The sequence below is a fragment of the Sabethes cyaneus genome, chromosome 2, assembly GCF_943734655.1.
Source record: "Sabethes cyaneus chromosome 2, idSabCyanKW18_F2, whole genome shotgun sequence".
Taxonomy (NCBI): Eukaryota; Metazoa; Arthropoda; class Insecta; order Diptera; family Culicidae; genus Sabethes; species Sabethes cyaneus.
The window spans coordinates 128,252,017-128,273,137 of NC_071354.1; the positions used below are offsets into that span (position 1 = coordinate 128,252,017).

The 21,121-nt window shown below is 39.4% G+C and overlaps 1 protein-coding gene across 1 annotated transcript in view; it reads right to left on the reverse strand.

Annotated features, from left to right (window-relative positions):
• The window catches only part of LOC128735978 (cell adhesion molecule Dscam2), a 468,886-nt gene that overhangs the window by 249,579 nt on the left and 198,186 nt on the right, over window positions 1-21,121 (reverse strand). Inside the window, exons 9-11 of the mRNA XM_053830464.1 lie at window positions 19,611-19,910; window positions 19,404-19,535; window positions 19,198-19,347 (exon numbers count right to left, since the gene is read on the reverse strand). Coding sequence (XP_053686439.1) covers window positions 19,198-19,347; window positions 19,404-19,535; window positions 19,611-19,910 — 582 coding nt within the window. The remainder of the gene's footprint in view (window positions 1-19,197; window positions 19,348-19,403; window positions 19,536-19,610; window positions 19,911-21,121) is intronic.

Here is a 21,121-nt window from a genome sequence, read left to right on the forward strand (position 1 = left end):
GAGAGATTAGAAGAGCTACTTACACGGTTTTGGGAACTTGAATCGTGTCAAACAACTAACACACTATCATTGGAAGAATCCAAGTGTGAACAATTTTTCGATGAAACGACGAGAAGAGACAAGACCGGTAGATTCGTTGTGACATTGCCGAAAAAGCCGCACCTGCTTAATCGCTTAGGTGCATCTTGTTCAATTGCTCTTCGACGATTTCTTTCACTAGAACGGCGTTTGGATGCCAACCCAGCGTTAAAGAAAGAATATGCGTCATTCATCCACGAGTATTTGGAGCTTGACCATATGAAGGAAGTACCAGTCGGGGCAGATGAAATTGAATCGCAACCGTTCCCGTATTATTTGCCGCATCATACTGTTCTTAGGCCAGACAGCACTACCACCAAACTTCGCGTTGTCTTTGACGCTTCTTGCTCGACTGCATCTGGTATTTCTCTCAACGAAGTGCTAATGGTCGATCCTGTAGTACAGGAAGATTTATTTTCAATAGTCCTTCGTTTTCGTTTGTATAAATTCGCTATCGTTGCTGACATCGCCAAAATGTATCGGATGGTCAACATTGCTCCAACTGATCATCGTCTTCAACGTATTTTATGGAGAGACTCTGCAAATGAACTAATAAGGAAGTTCGAGTTGACAACTGTCACATATGGGACATCATCGGCACCGTATCTCGCTACGAAGTGTTTACAACGACTGGCTGACCTTGGGAAAGAAAAATATCCTGTAGCTGCCAAAATCCTATCAAAGGATTTTTACGTAGACGATATGTTATCTGGAGTCAATAGCGTCGAAGAAGGCATTCGAGTCTACACCGAATTGAATCAGCTACTCGAATCTGCATGTTTCACCTTTAGAAAATGGAGCTCCAACAGCTCGAAAATATTAGCAGCGATCCCCGAAGACCTGAAGGATGATCGCACATCTCTCAAACTCGAGGCATCCAAAGCTTTAATTAAAACCCTGTGACTTTCATGGGAACCTCGAACGAACTACTTTAGATTCTCTGTGCCTCAGTGGAAAGTCCACCGAGATCAACAAGCGTATCGTATTGTCCGATTTTGCACGCTTCTTCGATCCACTCGGATTAGAAGGGCCTGTCGTAGTCCAAGCTAAGATTTTTCTCCAGGACCTCTGGAAGCAAAGATGCTCCTGGATCGAACCGCTCAGCGATGTGCTTCAGCACTGGTGGCTAGAATTTCGTCGCAACTTAGCTGGACTTTCTACTCTTAAAGTTCCTCGTTGGCTCGCATTTGATAACAACACCATCGCAGCCGAAATTCATGGGTTTTGCGATGCTTCCGAAAAAGCATACGGAGCATGCGTGTATCTCCGATGCACTTCGTATGATAGTGAAATTTCAGTTAGACTGATTACTGCGAAATCACGTGTAGCGCCTCTGGATGATATTCGTCGCAAACGTAAGAAAATGACCATTCCTCGCTTGGAGCTGTCTTCGGCACTTGTGCTAAGTCATCTCTATGAAAAGGTCAGCAATAGTATTCGTATCTCTGCTCAGCCATTTTTCTGGACAGATTCCACTATATGTCCCTAAAGCTGGCAGTACAAAGTTAGCAGAACATAAGTAGCACCATTCAGTTAATTGATGCTCAATTAATGCTAATTAATGCTCCTAACGACGAATTTAATGCTTCATTGTTTCATATGAAAAAGCAATGCACTGCTAGCTTTAGATAAAGTTAGCAGGACGATGTTCGGAAATGGCACTTCCGGTGCAGATAGAGCTACCCAAGTACGACCATAATTTAATGCTCATTTAATGCTCCAGGAAAAACATAACTTTGGTAACTTTGGACGTCATTTTGCATGAAAAATTGAGCGAAAAAGAAAATGTACTGCTAGCTTTAGATAAAGTTAGCAGGACAATGTTCGGAAATGGCACTTTCGGTGCAAATAGAGCTACCCAAGTACGACCATAATTTAATGCTCATTTAATGCTCCAGGAAAAACATAACTTTGGTAACTTTGGACGTCATTTTCCATGAAAAATTGAGCGAAAAAGAACATGTACTGCTAGCTTTAGATAAAGTTAGCAGGACAATATTCGGAAATGGCACTTCCGGTGCAGATAGAGCTACCCAAGTACGACCATAATTTAATGCTCATTTAATGCTTCAGGAAAAACATAACTTCGGTAGTGATTTTCCATGAAAAATTGAGCGACGAAGAAAATGTACTGCTAGCTTCAGATAAAGTCATCATAATCGTTCTACCGGGTTGCAACACCAATGAGGTATAGAGAGGTGTGGAAAAAGAAGGCATCACATACATACTGCCGAAGCTCAGCTTTCAAAATAGCGTATTTCCGAAGACTCCAGAACTCGTATTTCGCAACATGGCCACACCGCAGCGCTCGAGTGTTGAGTATAAAACCGTATGAATGTAAAAACCCGCGTTAATCGAAATCGTATTAATGGAGTCTACGTAGCATATGGGAATAGACTTAATTGGTTCCAACATGGAATAACTCGTGATCTTGACCGTATAGAACGTTGGTGTCTTCGGCAAAGTTGTTCAGCAGATCGAGGGCTTTTCGTTGGATTGAAGTATTTCGGAATTACCTCACTACGTGGCGCTGGCGTATATCTAATATTTTTGTATAGGCTGTATCTTGAGATGCTGACTATCTAGAAAGTTGCGGTCTTCGGGAAGGTTACTCAAATGACTGACACCTTCTAGGTGGTATGGAAAATAGCGCAGAACTCACTCGCGACGCGTATATGTTGTATTTATTTACTGCCTGCAAAAATGTCTATCGTGCTAATTTACTATTAATGCTACTTCCTAAATGACCAGACAAATCCCATCAACTCACTTATTCAATTAGTCTCAGTCACGTTAACAGCTACAAGTCAGCATTTCCAGCTACTTTTCAAACATTCTTAATGTTTCATGAACAATCATGTTTGCATTTTTATCACTATTTTTTGAAATAGGACTACTTCTTTGATTTCTATATTGGGGTCCACTTTAGAAAAACGAAAAGGGAACATGTAACGAAAAGTGGTTATAGTTTGCACGCTTATAACTCAGTCATCCGTCAATAGAGTCAATTAGTATCAATCGACAGACAGACAGACGTTTAATAATTGAGAAAATATGAGTCGAATATTTAATATTTCATTCTATGCATTTTTTTGCCTTCCTACGTCAGTGTTTCCCTAGCACGGATGACAGAAATATATACGAGATGAGCTATGGGTTAATCTTCCTTTGTTGGAAACACATCGGCAAGCAGCTAGCTTGCGACACATCAGATAGCCAGTTTTCAAGTCGATTTTCGAGTGTATTTGAAACATTGTTTGCCTTTGCCTCGGTGCGCGTCATCAGTCGCTCACCGGCTTTCGTTGGAGACACATCGGCAAGCAGCTAGCTTGCGACTCATAACACCATAAACATAAAAGTCTATATTGATTCTGATCCTACCAGTAGCGTTTGTCCGATAAACAATATTCTCACCATTAATCCACACACCAATAAGCTATCTGATGAACGAAAGTAGACAATGGAGAGCACGAGACAGAAATTTGAGAATTCGAGATTAACAAACAGACCTTTTCATGCCCACCATTTAAATTAGCTGAAGAGTTGAAATTATGAATTTCTCACATGTAAGAACATAATCCTTTACCTTTCGTTACTCGCGCCAACTCCGATTTATAGGCATGCTATAACGTAACAAAATTCACTCGAATACTAATGCCACTTGGTGAAAAACTTATGGAACTTTTTCCACCATTTGATAGATCTTTGTCTGCGGATCAACTTTACTGAGAACAGTAATTTTATTTATTGCTGGATTCCCGAGATAAAGTCAACGGTTCACAGGCGTTTTACAAAATACAACAGAGCGAGTAAACCTTCCGTTACTGCGCAACTGGGGAATCTATTATATGAAATTCGTACAAAAATCACCGGCTTTGGCATTGGGAGACGAATTGCTCTACATTCGTAGTCCTACTTCAAGCCTGCGCCCGTGCCACTAGGCATGGACCCTTGTACTTTTTTAACCGGAACTTGCAACCACTTCATAGGCATTTATGTCACACAGCATTAATAAGGCCATTGCAAATTATTTTTAAAGTTTTTGTCCCTCCGCCCTTCAAAATTGGATCTAAAAATCGGGTGGCAAAAAAAATTATTGAAATTGAGTATAAATTTTTTGAATAATATCAATTATCTGTGGGGCCATCCATATACCACGTGGACAGCTTAGAGGGGGGTAGGGGGTACGTGAATGTCCACGCTTGTCCACGGAAGGGGGGGAGGGGGTATAGAAAATGTCCACGTGGACAAGCGACATTTTTTGCAATAAATAGAACTTTCATTTGTGCCTTTTGAATTAACTAAAATTAGGTCACGACGCGTATTGTATTTTGCCTTACAATCAAATGCAGCTCGCCACGAAAAAGAAAATCCATTGACAACGTATTTGAAAAATAACTCGTCTTCCTAAAATTTCACGAACCACAACGGAGAGGTCTTGTGATGTGTTAAAGTCAGCGACCAAGCTAAGGTACTCTTGTTGAACAGGGGTTGAAGCAGATGAATCTTCAAGCGAATATCAAGCTGGAACAGACTTTCCTGTAGTCCATCATTTATTTGTAGTGGATAAGATCAGCATGGATAGAAGAACTAGATCTAGATAACATGCCTAGTTTAGCTTGCTTTTTTTAATTTTTTTTATATTACAGAATAACGCAAATGAAAACAGAATTGAGCACAGAATTTCACATAAGAAAAAAAATGTCCACGTGGACAAACAATGGAGGGGGGTGGGGGTTGAGTCGATGTCCACGCTTGTCCACGGAGGGGGAGGGGGGTGTTGAAAATTGGCATTTTTGTGTCCACGTGGTATCTGAATGGCCCCTGTGGGTTTTACAGCCTAAAGAACTCGAAAAAAGAGTGTTAACGCTTCTAGCACGAAACAAAAATGCAAGTACAAATAACGTAGTTTCCGAAAACCGGCAAAAAATGTTTTTTGACTTTATTTTGGAAGGTTTTTGCATAGAAAATAACAACGTATATATCAAAAGCAAGAATAAATTCGGGTTTCACGATTAAACATTAAGCAAAAATTCCTAAAAGTCCTGATTTTTTTTTGCGTGATTAAAAAAATCTCTTTGTTTTTTTCGCCCTCCCCCCTTTTCAGTCTAGACTACTGAACAAAGAACGGAAGAACAAAAACTTTAAAAAATATTTGTAATGGCCTAATGTGAAGTCAACGGCGTACGTAATGTTACTTTTAGTAATTCAGCTTTCTGGTGTTGCAGTATATTTTTCATGTCCGTTGCAAGTTAAATGCGAGCGGTTACAAAATTATAAGGAATTTCATCGACTGCCAACGTTGTATTCTGCAGTTTGTTTGTCCTGCTACCAGCATTGTGTTAAATAACCAGCAAAATATTAGCTAATTTTCCAACTACCCGAGCAAATGATTATAACAAACATATAACAAAAAAATATCTCAATTAGATAGAAATAACAGAATTTGTTACATTTTTGATCAGACAAAATAATGAGGCTAACAGAATTATTACAAGTTTTGTTTTTATATCGAAATTTGTTATTATTTTGTTACAGAGCAATTTCAGCTTGTTCCAGCTTACAAACTGTTTGTCTCGACTATTTTTGATTGCAATGAAGTTTTGCTAATACTTTACAATCACGCACCAAATCATTTTACATGAAATATGTAATAATCACGAAGCCTACAATTTAGCGTCTGTATGGCACACAGGGTTTCTTCTTATGTCAATATCAAAGTACTCTAGTCTTTAGGTAACTCATTTTATTATAGCACAGATATAACGGACAGATGTGTAACTCCTTACCACATCTCCCCCTTTTTTATTAGAAATGAAATGTTAAAACAAATTAAATCTTCATAATGCAATCTTTCAACCGATCAGGTAGTTTGATAATCCGTCCACTTCTTTTTGGCTGACTGTTTCTCGACTGCTCAGCATCGACATGACGATCCTCGAAATTGTCCGAACGGGCTTCGCTATCGTTTGTAACTGGTTGCTGAACCGGCACCTTTTTCAAATGGCTGGAATTCCGATCGTATTCCTTACCAGTTTCCGGGTTTTGAACAGTAACTCGTGGACCCTGCTTGGCAACAACAACCATTTCTGTGGGATCAAATGTGGGCGTAAGCTTGTTTCCTGACAAGACATTTTTCAGCCATACATTGTCACCGACTTCGACTGTGGATGGTTTTGCCTTACGTCTTTGATCTTCCGACTCTTTCCCTTTTTCTTTCAGTTGCTGATCGCGATCTCGAAAGTCAGAAGGAGGCGCCACTGTATCAATATCCGAAAGCCTGGGCAGTTTAGTTCTGATGTTCCGCCCAAACATTAGTTCACTGGGAGTTTTACCCGTAGTACAATGAGGCGTCGAATAGTACATTTGCAAGTAAACGAGTAAATCTTTTTTCCAGTCCTGCTTTAATGCTTGGCTTATTTTCAGTCTTTTAACCAGTGATCGGTTTTGACGCTCCACGAGGCCATTTTCTTGAGGCCAATATGGTGTGGTCTTATTCAAGACAATGCCACGATTAAGGCAATATTTGTCAAATTCCGCGCTCACAAACTGGCGGCCGTTATCGAGTGTTATAGTTCGAGGGTAACCGAGTCTGACAAAAATTTTCTCTAGCCGCTCTGCAGTTTCAAAAGCCGTGATCTTCCGCATTACCTCTACCTTTTTGTATCTACTGTAATAGTCGATAATGACAAGTAAATAATCGCTTGAAGGTAAGGGCCAAGGAAATCTAACGCAACATCTACCCAAGGTGCGTCAGGAAGCTTCCTTCTGGCCATAGGCTCCGGTCGTTCTGGTTGTCCAACTAGTCTGCATCCTTCACAAGAATTCACAATATTAGTAACCATATCATCCATTTTTGGCCACCAACAGTAATGCCTTAGTCGCTGTTGCATTTTTGTGCGTCCTGGATGACCTTCATGTGCTATCTGCAACATACGTTGTCGCAAATCATTTGGTATGATAATCCTCGAACCTCTTACGATCAGATCTCCGACTTTACCAAGCTCGCTGCGAAATGGATGATATGGTTTCATAATATCTGTTGCATAATTCCAAACACCTTGGTCTAAGCATTCGCGCAAAGCCTTCATTTCGGCATCATTGGTCGATACGTTTTCCACTTCATCTATATCAACTGCTGTTAACTCAATTACATTTCGAATGTACACTTCACTTTCAGGATCAAACTCCTCTTTGTCCGGTTGATTCGAGAGACGCGACAGTGGATCAGCAATGTTGGATTTCCCTTTTCGGTAGATAACATCGTAGGAAAAAACTTGTAGTCGCAATACCCAACGTTCGATGCGAAGGCAAGGAGATGAATTAGCAGAGAATATCGCCTCGAGTGGCTTGTGGTCGGTCTCTAATTCAAACCGAATGCCAAGCAGGTAAATTTGGAATCTCTCAACTGCCCACACTAACGCTAACGCTTCCTTTTCGGTTTGAGCGTATCTGCGTTCTGTTTCAGTAAGAGATTTACTCGCGTAGGAAACTACCCTGGGATTTCCTTCATAAAACTGGATAAGTACTGCTCCCAAACCAACCGGAGAGGCATCTGCCACAACTCTTGTTTTGAGGTTACGATCGAAATGCGACAAATTTTTTACATCTCCAATCATAGAAACGAGATAATCAAACGTTGTTTGCTCTTCTTTGCCCCATTTGAAAACGGATCGTGATTTAGTGATTTCCCGGAGCGGGAAAGACACCGTAGCCAAATTTGGAATAAATGCTCCAACATAATTCACGAGCCCAAGAAAACTACGCACTTCTTCCGATGTCGTGGGCGGTCGGAATACTTTGATTGTCTCGATTTTACTTTGCGATGGAGTCATGCCACGAGCACTAAAGCGATGGCCAAGGAAGTCAATCTCGGTTAACTTGAACTCGCATTTTGCTTGGTTTAAAAGAATTCCATATTCGCGCAAGGTTTTCGTTACCTTTTCCAATGCAGAATCGTGTTCGTTTTCCGTACGACCCGATACTATAATATCGTCAATGAAATTTATGCAATGATCGCAGCTCGACAACATTTGCTCGAGAGTTTTCTGAAAAATCTCTGGTGCACATGATATCCCAAACATTAACCGCTTATAGCGAAATAAACCTATAATTGGAAAAACATTCAATTAAAGTAATTTATGACCATCAATGACCAAATTCAACCATCAATCAATCGACTATTGTCGATCATCCATGTCTGGTTTATAACAATACTCACCTTTGTGCGTGATAAATGTGGTCAATGGTTTGCTGTCATCTTCTAATTGAAGTTGATGGAAGGCATCTTTTATATCGAGTCTTGAAAAATAAACAGATCCGTTCAATTTCCACCTGATGTCGTCAATAGTGGGAAGTGGGTGCGTTTCACGTAAAATAGCCTTGTTTACCTGTCGCATGTCTATACATAAGCGAATGTCGCCACTGTCTTTTACTACAACAACCATCGGTGATACCCAGCGGCTGGGGCCAAACACAGGTTCGATGATGTCGTTAGCGAGAAGCTCGTTTAATTTTCCTTCGACTCGTTCAAGTGTAGCAAAAGGCAGTCTTCTCAGTCGTTGTGCTACCGGTTCGACAGATCGATCGATCGGAATATGTATTTTTACTCCACGAACACTCGGAAATGGTCTTGTAGCTTCAATCTGACAAACAGACTCTTGTTGCCTGGTAGTCCAACGATCAATACACCCAACTGCTTCGCCGTTGTTTTACCTAACAACGGTTGGGGACCTCCTTGAACCACATAGAATCTGGCAACAGTGGTAAGGGTATTATTTCTGTCCGCTATCTCGACTTCTGCATCGAACATTTTTGTTACGATAAGATGGTCTTGCTGTGCATATGCCTTAAATTTTTTATCAGAGTGATTAAATTCCTTTCTAAGTTTAACTCCATGACAGCGCATAACGTCCCACGTATGATCATCAATAATGTTAGATTGGACTCCTGAGTCTATTTGCATTTCTATTAATACTCCTCCTACTTTCACCCATACTAAATCATCAGAATCACTGGCAGATGACACCAGTTCAATCAACTCCGATTCCTCGGCCACTGTCCGGCTCGTATCTCCAATGGCATGAATCTGCTTAGCATTATTTTTCCATCCTTGGGATGGCAAACCGTTGCTACGAAATGCTTGTTCATGCGACCTCTTCGTTGGAAATGGACGTGAACTGAACGATTCAGGTCTATCGTTACGGCTACGACATACTGCCCGGAAATGCCCTCGTTTTCCGCAACTAGAACATGTTTTATTTTTAGCAGGACAAGGTTCTTTGAGTGCATGTGAGCGACCACAATATTTGCATTGTATTTTGACTCGATGCAATGCTTCTGTATCCGAGCTCTTCTGCTGCAAAATACTCTGTCCGCCAATCTGTTCACTTGCTGAATGCGAAATTTCAAACGTGTTAATTTGTTTCTGGACTCCTTCTAAATCCAACTGTGAGTCCTGCAGTAATTTTTCTCTTAACGTAACAGATACAAACTGGAGCGTTTTATCGATAACTGCGATTGACCTACTTTCTGCAGCAGTTTTGCCGAAGTTACATTTTGCTGCATGAACTTGTGAACGCATTAAAAATTTTCCCAGGGCCTCCCCAGGGTCTGGTTCCATTGCCCAAAAAATGTAACGCTCATGAGCATCGTGACGCTGAGGAGCAAAATACTCATCGAGCTTGTCAATTGCTACCTTATAGGTATCGATATTCTGCTCAAGGTTTTGTTCGACATCCGCGCCAGGAATATTGAAAAATATTTCTTGTAGCTCAAACCCTCCTTGCGCCAAAAGCAAATCCTTCTTTTCTTGCGCTTCCGTGATTTTCATCGCACGAATACATATTTCAAATCCTCGTTTCCATGTATGCCATTTATTTCTTCTCTCTGTCACAGGAGTATCAGCAATTGTGAACGATGGCAAACTAGGAAATAGCTTGTTTTCCATTGCTAAAATGTGTCCAAGGTAAGTATGCTACGGTTTTATCAGTTTAACCAATTTACCTTCGTTTATCAGGATTATCGGTTTAAAAAAACATCGCCTCTATCTAGTCGAGGATTCGCCACTAACTTGCGTGGATATCGCCTCTATCATGCCGAGGATTTCGCCACTTTCTCGTCGCGGATTTCGCCCCTGACCTGTCGGGGTAGCCTTTGTGAGGTTATGGAGCTCTCTCGCTGGAGCACCGTTCGATTTTTTTTTGAATTGCCTAATATCAAAACCTTTTATTTATTTTTTTTTCTTCCTTCCAATGATGTACCTACCTGCAACCACTAATCCAAAACCGCAGCAACGATGTTGTTAATCTATATCGGTGGATTCTATCCCAATTATCGTCGCCAATTTGTAATAATCACGAAGCCTACAATTTAGCGTCTGTATGGTACACAGGGTTTCTTCTTATGTCAATATCAAAGTACTCTAGTCTTTAGGTAACTCATTTTATTATAGCACAGATATAACGGACAGATGTGTAACTCATTACCACAAAATATATTTTTTCGTCAAGAGTAACTTTTAAAAAGAGCGTATTTAGAAATGAGATTATTTTTTTCAAAAAATTCTATCTTGAAAACTATTTATTTTATGAAAATGACGTCAAAGGAAAAGTTGTAGTAAATTCAGTGTATTTTCAGTAAACAATTACACTGAAAGAAAAAGCGTTGCAAATACGTAATAAAAATAATAAATTTTGAACTATCTTAAAACTTGTCTTTTTTTGAAAATTTTTCAAAGCGCAAATAATGCTCTAAAATCTGGTAAAGAGCTTTTTTGGAATTTTTATAATCTTTGAAAATTGACAAGTTTTGTAAAACTAAAATAAAATCAAATTCTACGCATAACATTGAACGCAAAGTCGTTCTCAAATTATTGCAAATTTAAAAGCTAAAAATCACGTATTACGGTACGCGAAGTGTTCGAGATGTAATCGACGTTCACGGATTTGAACCAAATTTTGTCAGATTGTTTGCTTCAGGTCAGAATGTAAAAATCCTAAGTTTGGTGCTGGTTGGTCCTCCCCACGATTAATGCGAGCAACAACTAGCAACATGTCGCATTCTACAACTTGCATTCTACATGTTGCTAAAAAATTGTCTAATCTAAATGCACCTTAAGAAACATACTCGATGCAGTAACACGCCGCTCCTGTCAAATCACGCTTGGGAAACCTCATGCAGTTTATTACTAGAAATTAAAGAACGTATTGACAGAAGTCTTTGTTTAAATAACCTAGAGTTATTTTTGAATGTCATTGTAGAATTTCATATATGAGAGAACCAGTTTGTTTAGTTAATGGCATGTAGTTGGAGAATGTCGTACTTATATTTTATTGCTAGATGCTTGAAACTGAACATAACTGAGCAAAACAACATATTAAATATGGAAGGACGATAAAATAAAATCTTATCTTTTATAATCTCGGTATACGTATGTTTGCAAAGTTCAAAAGTAGTAAAAATTTTCTCCAAACCTTTACCAACAAAACAAAAAAATTCTCTAAATAAGTCGCATAATTACTGAGAAATAGTTTCATTTATTTATTTATTCACTTACTTTATCATGGGGCTTTCAACCGTACACATCATTTAAATAATTAAGTTCATGGTTGTTTTTAAATTTTTTTGTGGTTGAATCCTGCTAAAATGAGCAGAAAAGTATACAGACTCGAAAACTGAAATATAGGAGTCATTGCAAAAAATGTTGATAGAATTATTTTCTTATATGGTCGGTGTTAAATCACACCGGACCAAGTTGCAAAATTTAAAAAAATAAGTTAATTTCCTAAGCTACATTACTTTAATCTGATTACATGAATGTTGCAAACAGCCAAAGATATGAAATGATTTCGAATGATTGATAGCTTTAAACTACACAACAGCAGCAATCTTGAACGCGTTTTTCTCGAAATCAGAGTTTGTCAGTTGGTTTGGTCTGACTTAACACCGATCATATATGGACGTTTTTAAGTCAAACCGAACCAAGCGACAAAACTCTTCGAGAAAAACGCTTTCCAAGTTTATTGCTCTGTATGGTTAATACCTATCAATCGTTCGAAATCATCTGATAACTATGGCTGTTTGCAACATTTATGAGAGTCTGATTAAAGTAAAATGCAGCTTAGAAAATTGTTGATCGCTAGCTGTCATTAACTCATTTTTTTGAATTTGCGACTTGGTCCAGTCTGATTTAACACCGACCATATTTGATGGCAATTCGTGCAACATTCTTAGTGGCGCAACACTGATAAAACGGATTCGATTTCTTCGTCTTCTTGATATCGGCTTTGGAGTGAACGCTTATAATCTATTTATAGACACCTCGAAGCAAAAACTGACAACCCCGAATGAGCTATCGGCCAAACCATATAAGCATTTACCCTTCCTTCATTCAAGAGTAGTTCTGGCACAAAGGTTAAGACTGTTGCATTCTATGCGATGTGTCGTGGGTTCAATCCCGGTCGCGGCCGGAGCGATTTTTGAAAATGAATGAAAGTTTTTTCTGTGCTATTTGTGAATGTTTCTGATAATAGGTGTACTATTTTTGGCAATTTAGCCGAAATAAAATGTCGATATAGCAGATAAAGGCAAAGAAGTTTTTGTTGCGTTTTAACAATATTATAACAACACCTGTTACAAATATCATAACAAATTTTGATATAATTTTGTTCAAAACATAACAAATTTTGTTACATTTTTGCTAATGCTGCTAAGAAGTTCTGATAGAATTTTTGATATTTTAACTACTTACGAGACCAAAATTATAGCAAACCATGTTAGAAATACCGTCATAACATAATATCATGATTTGTTATAATTTTGTTATGTTTGTCTGATCAGGTAACTATTAGCTAAGTAACCACTGTGTTAGTGGTCAGTCCCGGCGTAGTGGTTAGCATTCATGCCCCTTAACGCCGAGGACCCGTGTTCAAATCCCAACCCCACAGAAGTCACGAACGACCCAAGCTGGTTAAAGTTAAAGCTGGTTAAAAAAATAACCGCTGTCACTTAAACAACCTTTCCGAATAAAGCAACTTCTTGTACATTACCAAAATCATGAGTTATGGCAAACACTAAAAACCACAAATACACTAGCGCCGTCCGTTGAGTCAATTCTTCATTATTTTCCATACCATCCTGAAGGTAGCAGTTATTTAAGTAACCTTCCCGAAGACCACAAGTTTCTAGATAATCAGCACAAGATACAGCCTGTCTAAGCATATTACATATACACTAGCGCCACCTAGTGAGTCAGTTCCGCGCTGTTTTTCATGCCATCTTGAAAGTGATGGTCATTTGAGCAACCTTCCCGAAGACCACAACTTTCTAGATAGTAAGCAGCGCAAGATACAGCCTGCCTAAGCATATCACATATACACTAGCGCCACGTAGTGAGTCAGTTCTGCGCTATCTCTGATGCCATCTTGATGGTGGCAGCCATTTGAGTAACCTTCCCGAAGACCGTAACTTTGTAGATAGTCAGCATCGCAAGATACAGCCTATACAAAAATATTGCATACACGCTAGCGCCACGTAATGAGGCAATTCCGAAATACTTCAATCCAACGAAACCCCTCGATCTGCTGAACAACTTAGCCGAAGATACCAGCGTTCTATACGGTCAAGATCACGAGTTATTCCATGTTGGAACCAATTAAGTCTATTCCAATATGCTACGTAGACTCCATTAACCCATTAAGCCCCACACGTTTCCCAGCAGAGATAGAAAGTTGAAACTTTCCGGAAAATTCTCTTTTAGGTCAACTAAGAAAAAGCCGCTGACATGTATTTTTAATTTTGACCCTGTGTTCCGCAACGCTACGTTGCGAAAACGCAACGCTGGGCGTTAAGGGTATACCGTTTTTGCATACCTTCATTATTATGCATATACACTTCATACTTTTTTACCGTTAAATCAAACTAGGGATTTTTATAATGTTTCCGGGATATTTTGAACAAGCGAAAGATAAGATTTACATTCATTTGTTTACTAAAAAGCAACGACTTCAAATGAAACATCTGCAGCGAACGAACGAAAACAAACGTTCCCGTTGCAAATTTTGAATATTGTTTCTTCCTAGCGTTGCGTTTTCGCAACGCAAGGCTTAGCACCTTTCTTAAAATTACAAAAGTAATCATAATTATGAAACAAAGTGTTTTTGGCAAGCAACCGGTTCTTACTAACACTGATTAATAGATCAGGCGTAAATAGAGGTAAAATCGAGTTATACGAGCATTTTTCCTTAACTGTTTGAAAAATAGCAAAACCAGTTATTTTGTCACAGCAGTAATTATGTTACATGTAACATCTGACCTTTGAGCAAAAGCAGGTCGATTAGATTTTTTCCAATCTTTCTTTGTTTCTCAGGGTCCAAGTTGATATCTTAATCAGAGCCTTCTCTAGAATCGAATGGAAGTGCGTTGCGTTTTCGCAACGCTGAGAGGAAATGGGTTAACACGGTTTCGATTAACGCGGTCCCTATTAGCGTCCTTATTGGGGGGATTACTGTACATGCGATTTGTTGCTACTGCTGTTGGATTTTGCATGACGCTGTTGTAGGGTTTTTCAAACTGGGGGAAAACAAAACCACTAACACTACCGCAAATTAGCAAGCTCCATAATAGGGTTTTTACATTCATACGGTTTTATACTCAACACTCGAGCGACGCCCAAAGTTACCGAAGTTATGTTTTTCCTGGAGCATTAAATGAGCATTAGATTATGGTCGTACTTGGGTAGCTCTATCTGCACCGGAAGTGCCATTTCCGAACATTGTCCTGCTAACTTTATCTAAAGCTAGCAGTACATTTTCTTATTCGCTCAATTTTTCATGGAAAATGACGTCCAAAGTTACCGAAGTTATGTTTTTCCTGGAGCATTAAATGAGCATTAAATTATGGGCATACTTGGGTAGCTTTATCTGCACCGGAAGTGCCATTTCCGAACATTGCCCTGCTAACTTTATCTAAAGTTAGCAGTGCATTGTTTTTTCATATGAAACAATGGAGCATTAAATTCGTCGTTAGGAGCATTAATTAGCAATAATTTAGCATCAATTAACTGAATGGTGCTACTAATGTTCTGCTAACTTTGTACTGCCAGCTTTAGGGACATTATAGTAAAATGCTGGCTGTCTGCGTCGCCATCACGCTGGCAAAGGTTCGTGACAAATAACGTGTCAGAAATTCAACACATAACCAGAAGTGGAGTTTGGAACCACGTGGCTGGTTCTGAGAATCCTGCAGACGCAATTTCCCGCGGCAAGACACCAGAACAATTAGCAGATTACTCTACCTGGTAACATGGACTAACTTGGCTGTCAGAATCCAGAAACTCGTGACCAAAGTCTGCTTCTTTGGATGAGCCAGATTTAGAGCAAATATTGCTAGAAGAAAAGTCTGTCGTAGCTACACTTGCTCAACCACAACCTGTTAGTGAAATTTTCAGTCTACGATCGACACTGTCAGCACTAAATCGAATCACAGCACTGTGTAGGAGATTTACATACAATTGTCGAAACCCAACCAATCGAAAAACGGACTATTTGTCTCTCGAAGAACGTGAAACTGCTCTAATAGGATTAGTGAAACTTGCGCAAGCTGAAATTTTCACCGATGACCTTGCTAGGCTTTCAACAACAGGCCAAGTAGGTGAATCTTCTCGGCTTCTTCCTTTGTTTCCGTTACTGCTCAATGGTGTCATCGTCGTTGGAGGTCGGCTCAAAAACGCCTCATTGTCATTTGGAAGGAAACATCCAATCATTCTAGATAACACACACCCTCTCACTTTGTTAATCGTAAGCCACTATCATCATACTATGTTACATGCTGGACAACAATTACTAGTCGCCAGTATTCGAGAGCGGTTTTGGCCACTCCGCCTGAAAAACCTTTGTAGAAAAGCAATTCGTAGCTGTGTTTCTTGTTTCCGTGTTAAGCCGAAAATCCAAGAGCAAACCATGGGAGACCTTCCTTCAGAACGTGTAAGTCCAGCTTCACCCTTTGCTCCTGTAGGGGTAGATTATTGTGGTCCATTCAAAATCCGTTTCCCGCATAGAAAAACTGATATCCGAAAATGCTATGTGGTCATTTGTGTATGCCTAGTAACCAAGGCAATCCATATGGAGATGGTTTCCGATCAAACAACGGAAGGATTCATCGGTGCACTTCGTCGCTTAGTCGCGCATCGAGGAATGCCAGAAATCATCATGTGCGACAATGCTAAATACTTCTTAGGCGCAAAAAGGGAATTGGACCAGTTGCGCAAATTATTCAATTCACAAGCATTCACCAACTCTATACCCCAAGCTGCAGCGAATGAAAGCATCAACTTAAAGTTCATCCCGCCAAGATCGCCGAACTTCGGGGGGTTGTGGGAAGCGGCAGTAAAATCGATGAGTATCATCTAAAACGCACTCTAGGAACAAACGTCGTCACGCCAGAAGAGTTCTACACTTTACTGACGGAAATAGAAGCATGTCTAAACAGTCGACCATTAACACCCTTGAACAACGATCCTGCAGATTTGGAAATCCTTACACCAGGACATTTTCTGACCCATCGTCGAATGGTGTCAATCGTAGAGCCCTCATTGCAACATCTCCGAGAAAATTCGTTATCACGATGGCAGCGGTTCCAGAAGTATCTATAGACAATCTGGAAAAAATGGTCTACATCCTACCTGTCGAATCTGCAAAACAGGGTTAAATGGACTAAACAGCAGAACAATTTGGCTAAAGATATGATGGTTTTGCTTAAGGACGACAACCAACCGCCTCTATGGTGGAGCCTTGGGAGAGTGCTCGAAGTACACACAGCTGACGACGGAAAGGTTCGGGTCGAAAAGATCAGGACCAAAGATGGCATATATACTAGAGCCATTTCTAAAATTTGTGTTCTACCAATTTCTGACAACTTTTCTCCGTCACAACAAGGGGAAGACCAAGCTTCTCTTCAGCAAAGCGCATAAGCGCTTTTGCGGAGGCCAGGGGGAGTTGGAGTTCTATCCCGTCTGGCCCACTACTAACAATTACTGTTGCCTGCTTACGTGTCATCAAAACCAAATCCAACGTTTCCAGTTTATTATGCTTACAGAGCGTCTTGTATACAGTGGAGGTTGATGAACCTCCACGCAAAGTTATGTAACGATTCCTTTCGTTTAGTCTTCGAGAAAACAACGCCTTGTTTATTGGCAGGATCACCATTGTACGTTCATCGATTTCCCACGGCCTGGAGATTCAGAGAGCTTCAACCCAAGATGACGACAACTGCAGAAGTTTTCACCCAAAACGGCTTTCACCCATGCAATTCTGATTGAATCATCATGCTTTATATCACAAATACGGTATCCAACCCCATGACTATCTATGATCGCTATCTATGTTCGGGAGTCACATCGGCGCGTGGAGCGCTCGCGGTGGCGCGAAGCCACCGCTCCAGGGAAGACATTTCCTTGTATGTTTTGATTGTTTAAAAAATCGCCTCTCATCTGATTCCAGAAATCATTCACTTCGAAGACGTCGACTCAGCCGTCAAGTACACGGTTCAATGTAATCATCATCCATCATCACACAGTCCACTATTTGTCGTCATCAATCGTCGTCATCAAGAGTCGTGTCAATGGTCATCATCGAATTTCATTCATCATAGTCAACAACCAGTCGGAAGGAGACGCAGAAACTTAGATGTTCAAACAACAAGTTCATCTAATTTTGATTAGATCCTGTAAAGTCAACGGAATGTTCCAGATATCCAGTTTTTTTTTGTTAATTTGTGGCATTGCATTATGTTAAATTGTGCAAACATGTAGATATAGTAGCATTAGTTAGTCGATTTGTAGAAATTAGATAAAAGTTGAAATGGTACGCCATTTCAAGGCGGGCGGTAATGTTAAAGTTAGTACTAAAAAGAATGAGAGTAGTTTATGGACGCGTCAGAATCATAATTAATAGGAGCAAAGTAGCTAGGATCCACCGTGCAGTGGTGAATTCAATCTTATCAATCTCTTGGATACTCTCACTCTCACAATTTATATGTAATAATCGTATCGATCAGGTTAAAGTTCAGTACCGATCAAGCAATCGCAGTGACAAGATCATTAAAATACAATCTTTTCAATCTATCGTAGCAATAAAATCTAATTATTCTGAAAGTCAGCTTTTTAAGTATACGCGAGTTTTTACTTCAATAAGGGAATCAGTGAATATCAAATCTCCAACAGTTTCGTTTTAATAAAATAGATGCAATCAATTCATGGATATAACTCCAAAATCGGTTGAGGATTGAATGTATGGAATGTATTGATGTTTCTACTTTGATAAACGTCAGGTATGTAGCTTGTATACATGAAGAATCGTATTATTACATACATGGATACATCTTACTATCGCTACAAAGAGACTTACGTGGTCCTACGTCACCTATGCGGTCGTGTCTTGTGCACAACCCCTCTGATTTTTTCTATTTCAGCTTGTAGATTTTTAACTAATTTAGTCAGCTTTTGGACTTGGTTGCGTGGATCGTCAATTGCTATTGAGCGTAGATCGTCAATTGCTGTTGATCGGTCACCGAGATAATTTTTCAAAACACCACGCATTGTTTGGTTACCGAGTAACACTCTGCATTCAGGACATATCCACAGTGTTTTGCCGTAGCTAAACCATTGTTGCTGTTGGTTACTTTGGAGCACTCTGGTATTGAGTGGAAAATAAGTTTTGCAGAAGCCACATTGAGCCGGTTCAATATCGCGAAAATCCTTCTCGCATTTGCCACAGATGTGTTCCATCTCGAACAGTAGTAGCAGCACGTACCAATGCTTTCGACTGGAATTCGCCTAGTATGCAGCGAATGATATGATGGTAAGCTCAATATCGATGATGATGGATCATTGTTCTGCATTTGACAAAATAACGAAGAATAAAACGGTGGTAAAACTATCAGGTGGACGTAATGTCAACAGTTATGATAGTACAAACACTTCAATAAAACGAGTTCCATGAATGCACAACAAATTACATTGCTTTTCAAGAGGATGCTGCCAGCGCCAAAAACGAGTAGGACGCGATAGCTGTTTCCTTCAAAATTTTTAGTTCACATTAATTCATTATCACTAAAACTTACTATTTATAATAAGTTGAATATCTCTCCGAGCCTCATCTCCATTTGGACTAGTTACTATGCAAGTATACACTCCTTTATCTTGAATCCCATTGACACGATGAATTCGAAGTGTTTCCCCATGGCTAATACCAGATATTGCGTACCTCAAGTCTGCAATTTCATTTTATGTCTATATATCCTTAAAAATATTACGATGTACTTCATACTTGCGCTTAAGTTGTAACCGTTATGCAACCACTGAATTTGTGAAATTGGATAGCCCGAGAAAGGGCAATATATTTCTTTTGATTCACCTGCAACGGCTTTGATTGCACTAATAGCTCTGACATATGGAGGGCCTGTAATTAAAAGGGAAAATATATGATAGAATAATGATAATAACTGATTAAAACTCGCCCCGTCAATATACTTACCATATACGTTCAAACGAGCTTTTTCTAAAGCAGTTCCCATTGTATTGGAAGCAACGCATGCATAAAGTCCACCATCGTCTGCATTGACATGAGTTATGTTTAAATGCGTTGATGCTCTTCCGCTATCGTCGATAAACTGATCAACAGTGTAACGATGGGTGGAGGGAACTATAGGTTGGTAATCCAGTAACCAAATAAACTTAGGATTAGGAGATCCTGAAGCTGTACATTTCAGTGAAACAAACGTTCCTGGATGAATATTTTGTTCACCAAAATTGTACATTATTTCCGGGGGAGTTTCTGAAAATTCGTAATTTGTAATTCAATCATTGACCGTTGGTTCATGGTATATAAACCTTAAAAGCAATATGCTATCATACATTTAAAACATTTACAAAGGAGTAAATACATTGAAATTTACTTCCAGTAAAAATCAGCCTGAAGGCCTATAGGCTGTCCAATGCAGAATTAACACTGGCGAACATGTTCGTATGCTTTTGGGGCCTTTAAACTCAAAAAACCAAAAAACAGTTTTCTACTCGCGGCACTCGAATTATATGTTACGTGATATTTATGTGGTTACTGAATTTTTCACAGGAGAACTTGAGGGGAATATTCCGCCATGATTCAAACGGTGAGTGTAGGTCTTGTCGTCTCAGTATACGACCATTTCAAGGCAATGCACAATGGTCAAAAAAAAGCTCGTAATCCCAAGAATTAGAAGCCGCTGCACGCTATGTCTGAAGGGTGCGATTATGCAACTTTGATGTACATAAAATTTTCTTTTACAGCGTATTAGTATAGGTCTTCACGATTCAGAAAATGCTAATTTTAAAAAAATCCATCGGGAAAAAATTGAAAAAAGTTAATTTGAATATTTTAGCTGTAATCAACCGGATACAGGTAACGCACTTAGTAATTCCATCATCAAAAGTGCTCCGATTTTGTTCAAACTTTGTGAATTGGTTCTTTTTATGGAAATTTCAGACCCGAATTTTTAATGTGGCGCTTAGGGCGCTCCCTCTTAATTTGGGGTGGTCCAAAAAATCAGCATCCCAGTCATGACACCTTCCTTTGAATACTGAACTTTTAAATGCCACTATTGACACGAGATCTTTAAATATTTAAATTTTTGTGCTTGATTGAATGAAAAAGGTTAAATATAGAGAATTTCATTTTAAATAACTCGAAATAGTGGACCCCTCGTTCGTCAAGTGGCCAGGCAGTATTAAAAAGAGTTGATTTTTGGTGAACTTCAACATTTTTATCGTGTGATATTCCCTAAATTTGCTATATAAATAAATAACAAATGAAACGGTTTTGTAAAAAGAAATTCAAATTATGTGAAACATTTTTAGTGGTCCTCTTCGATTTGTCACCATATTAGATTAGTTCAAGAAATTGACTTGTTTTTGGCACATCAATCGATTTTATCAAAGATCTAAGACGGCCGCTAACATTATTTCCACTTAATTTGAAAACACTATCTTTCTTCTTTACGAAACTATGCT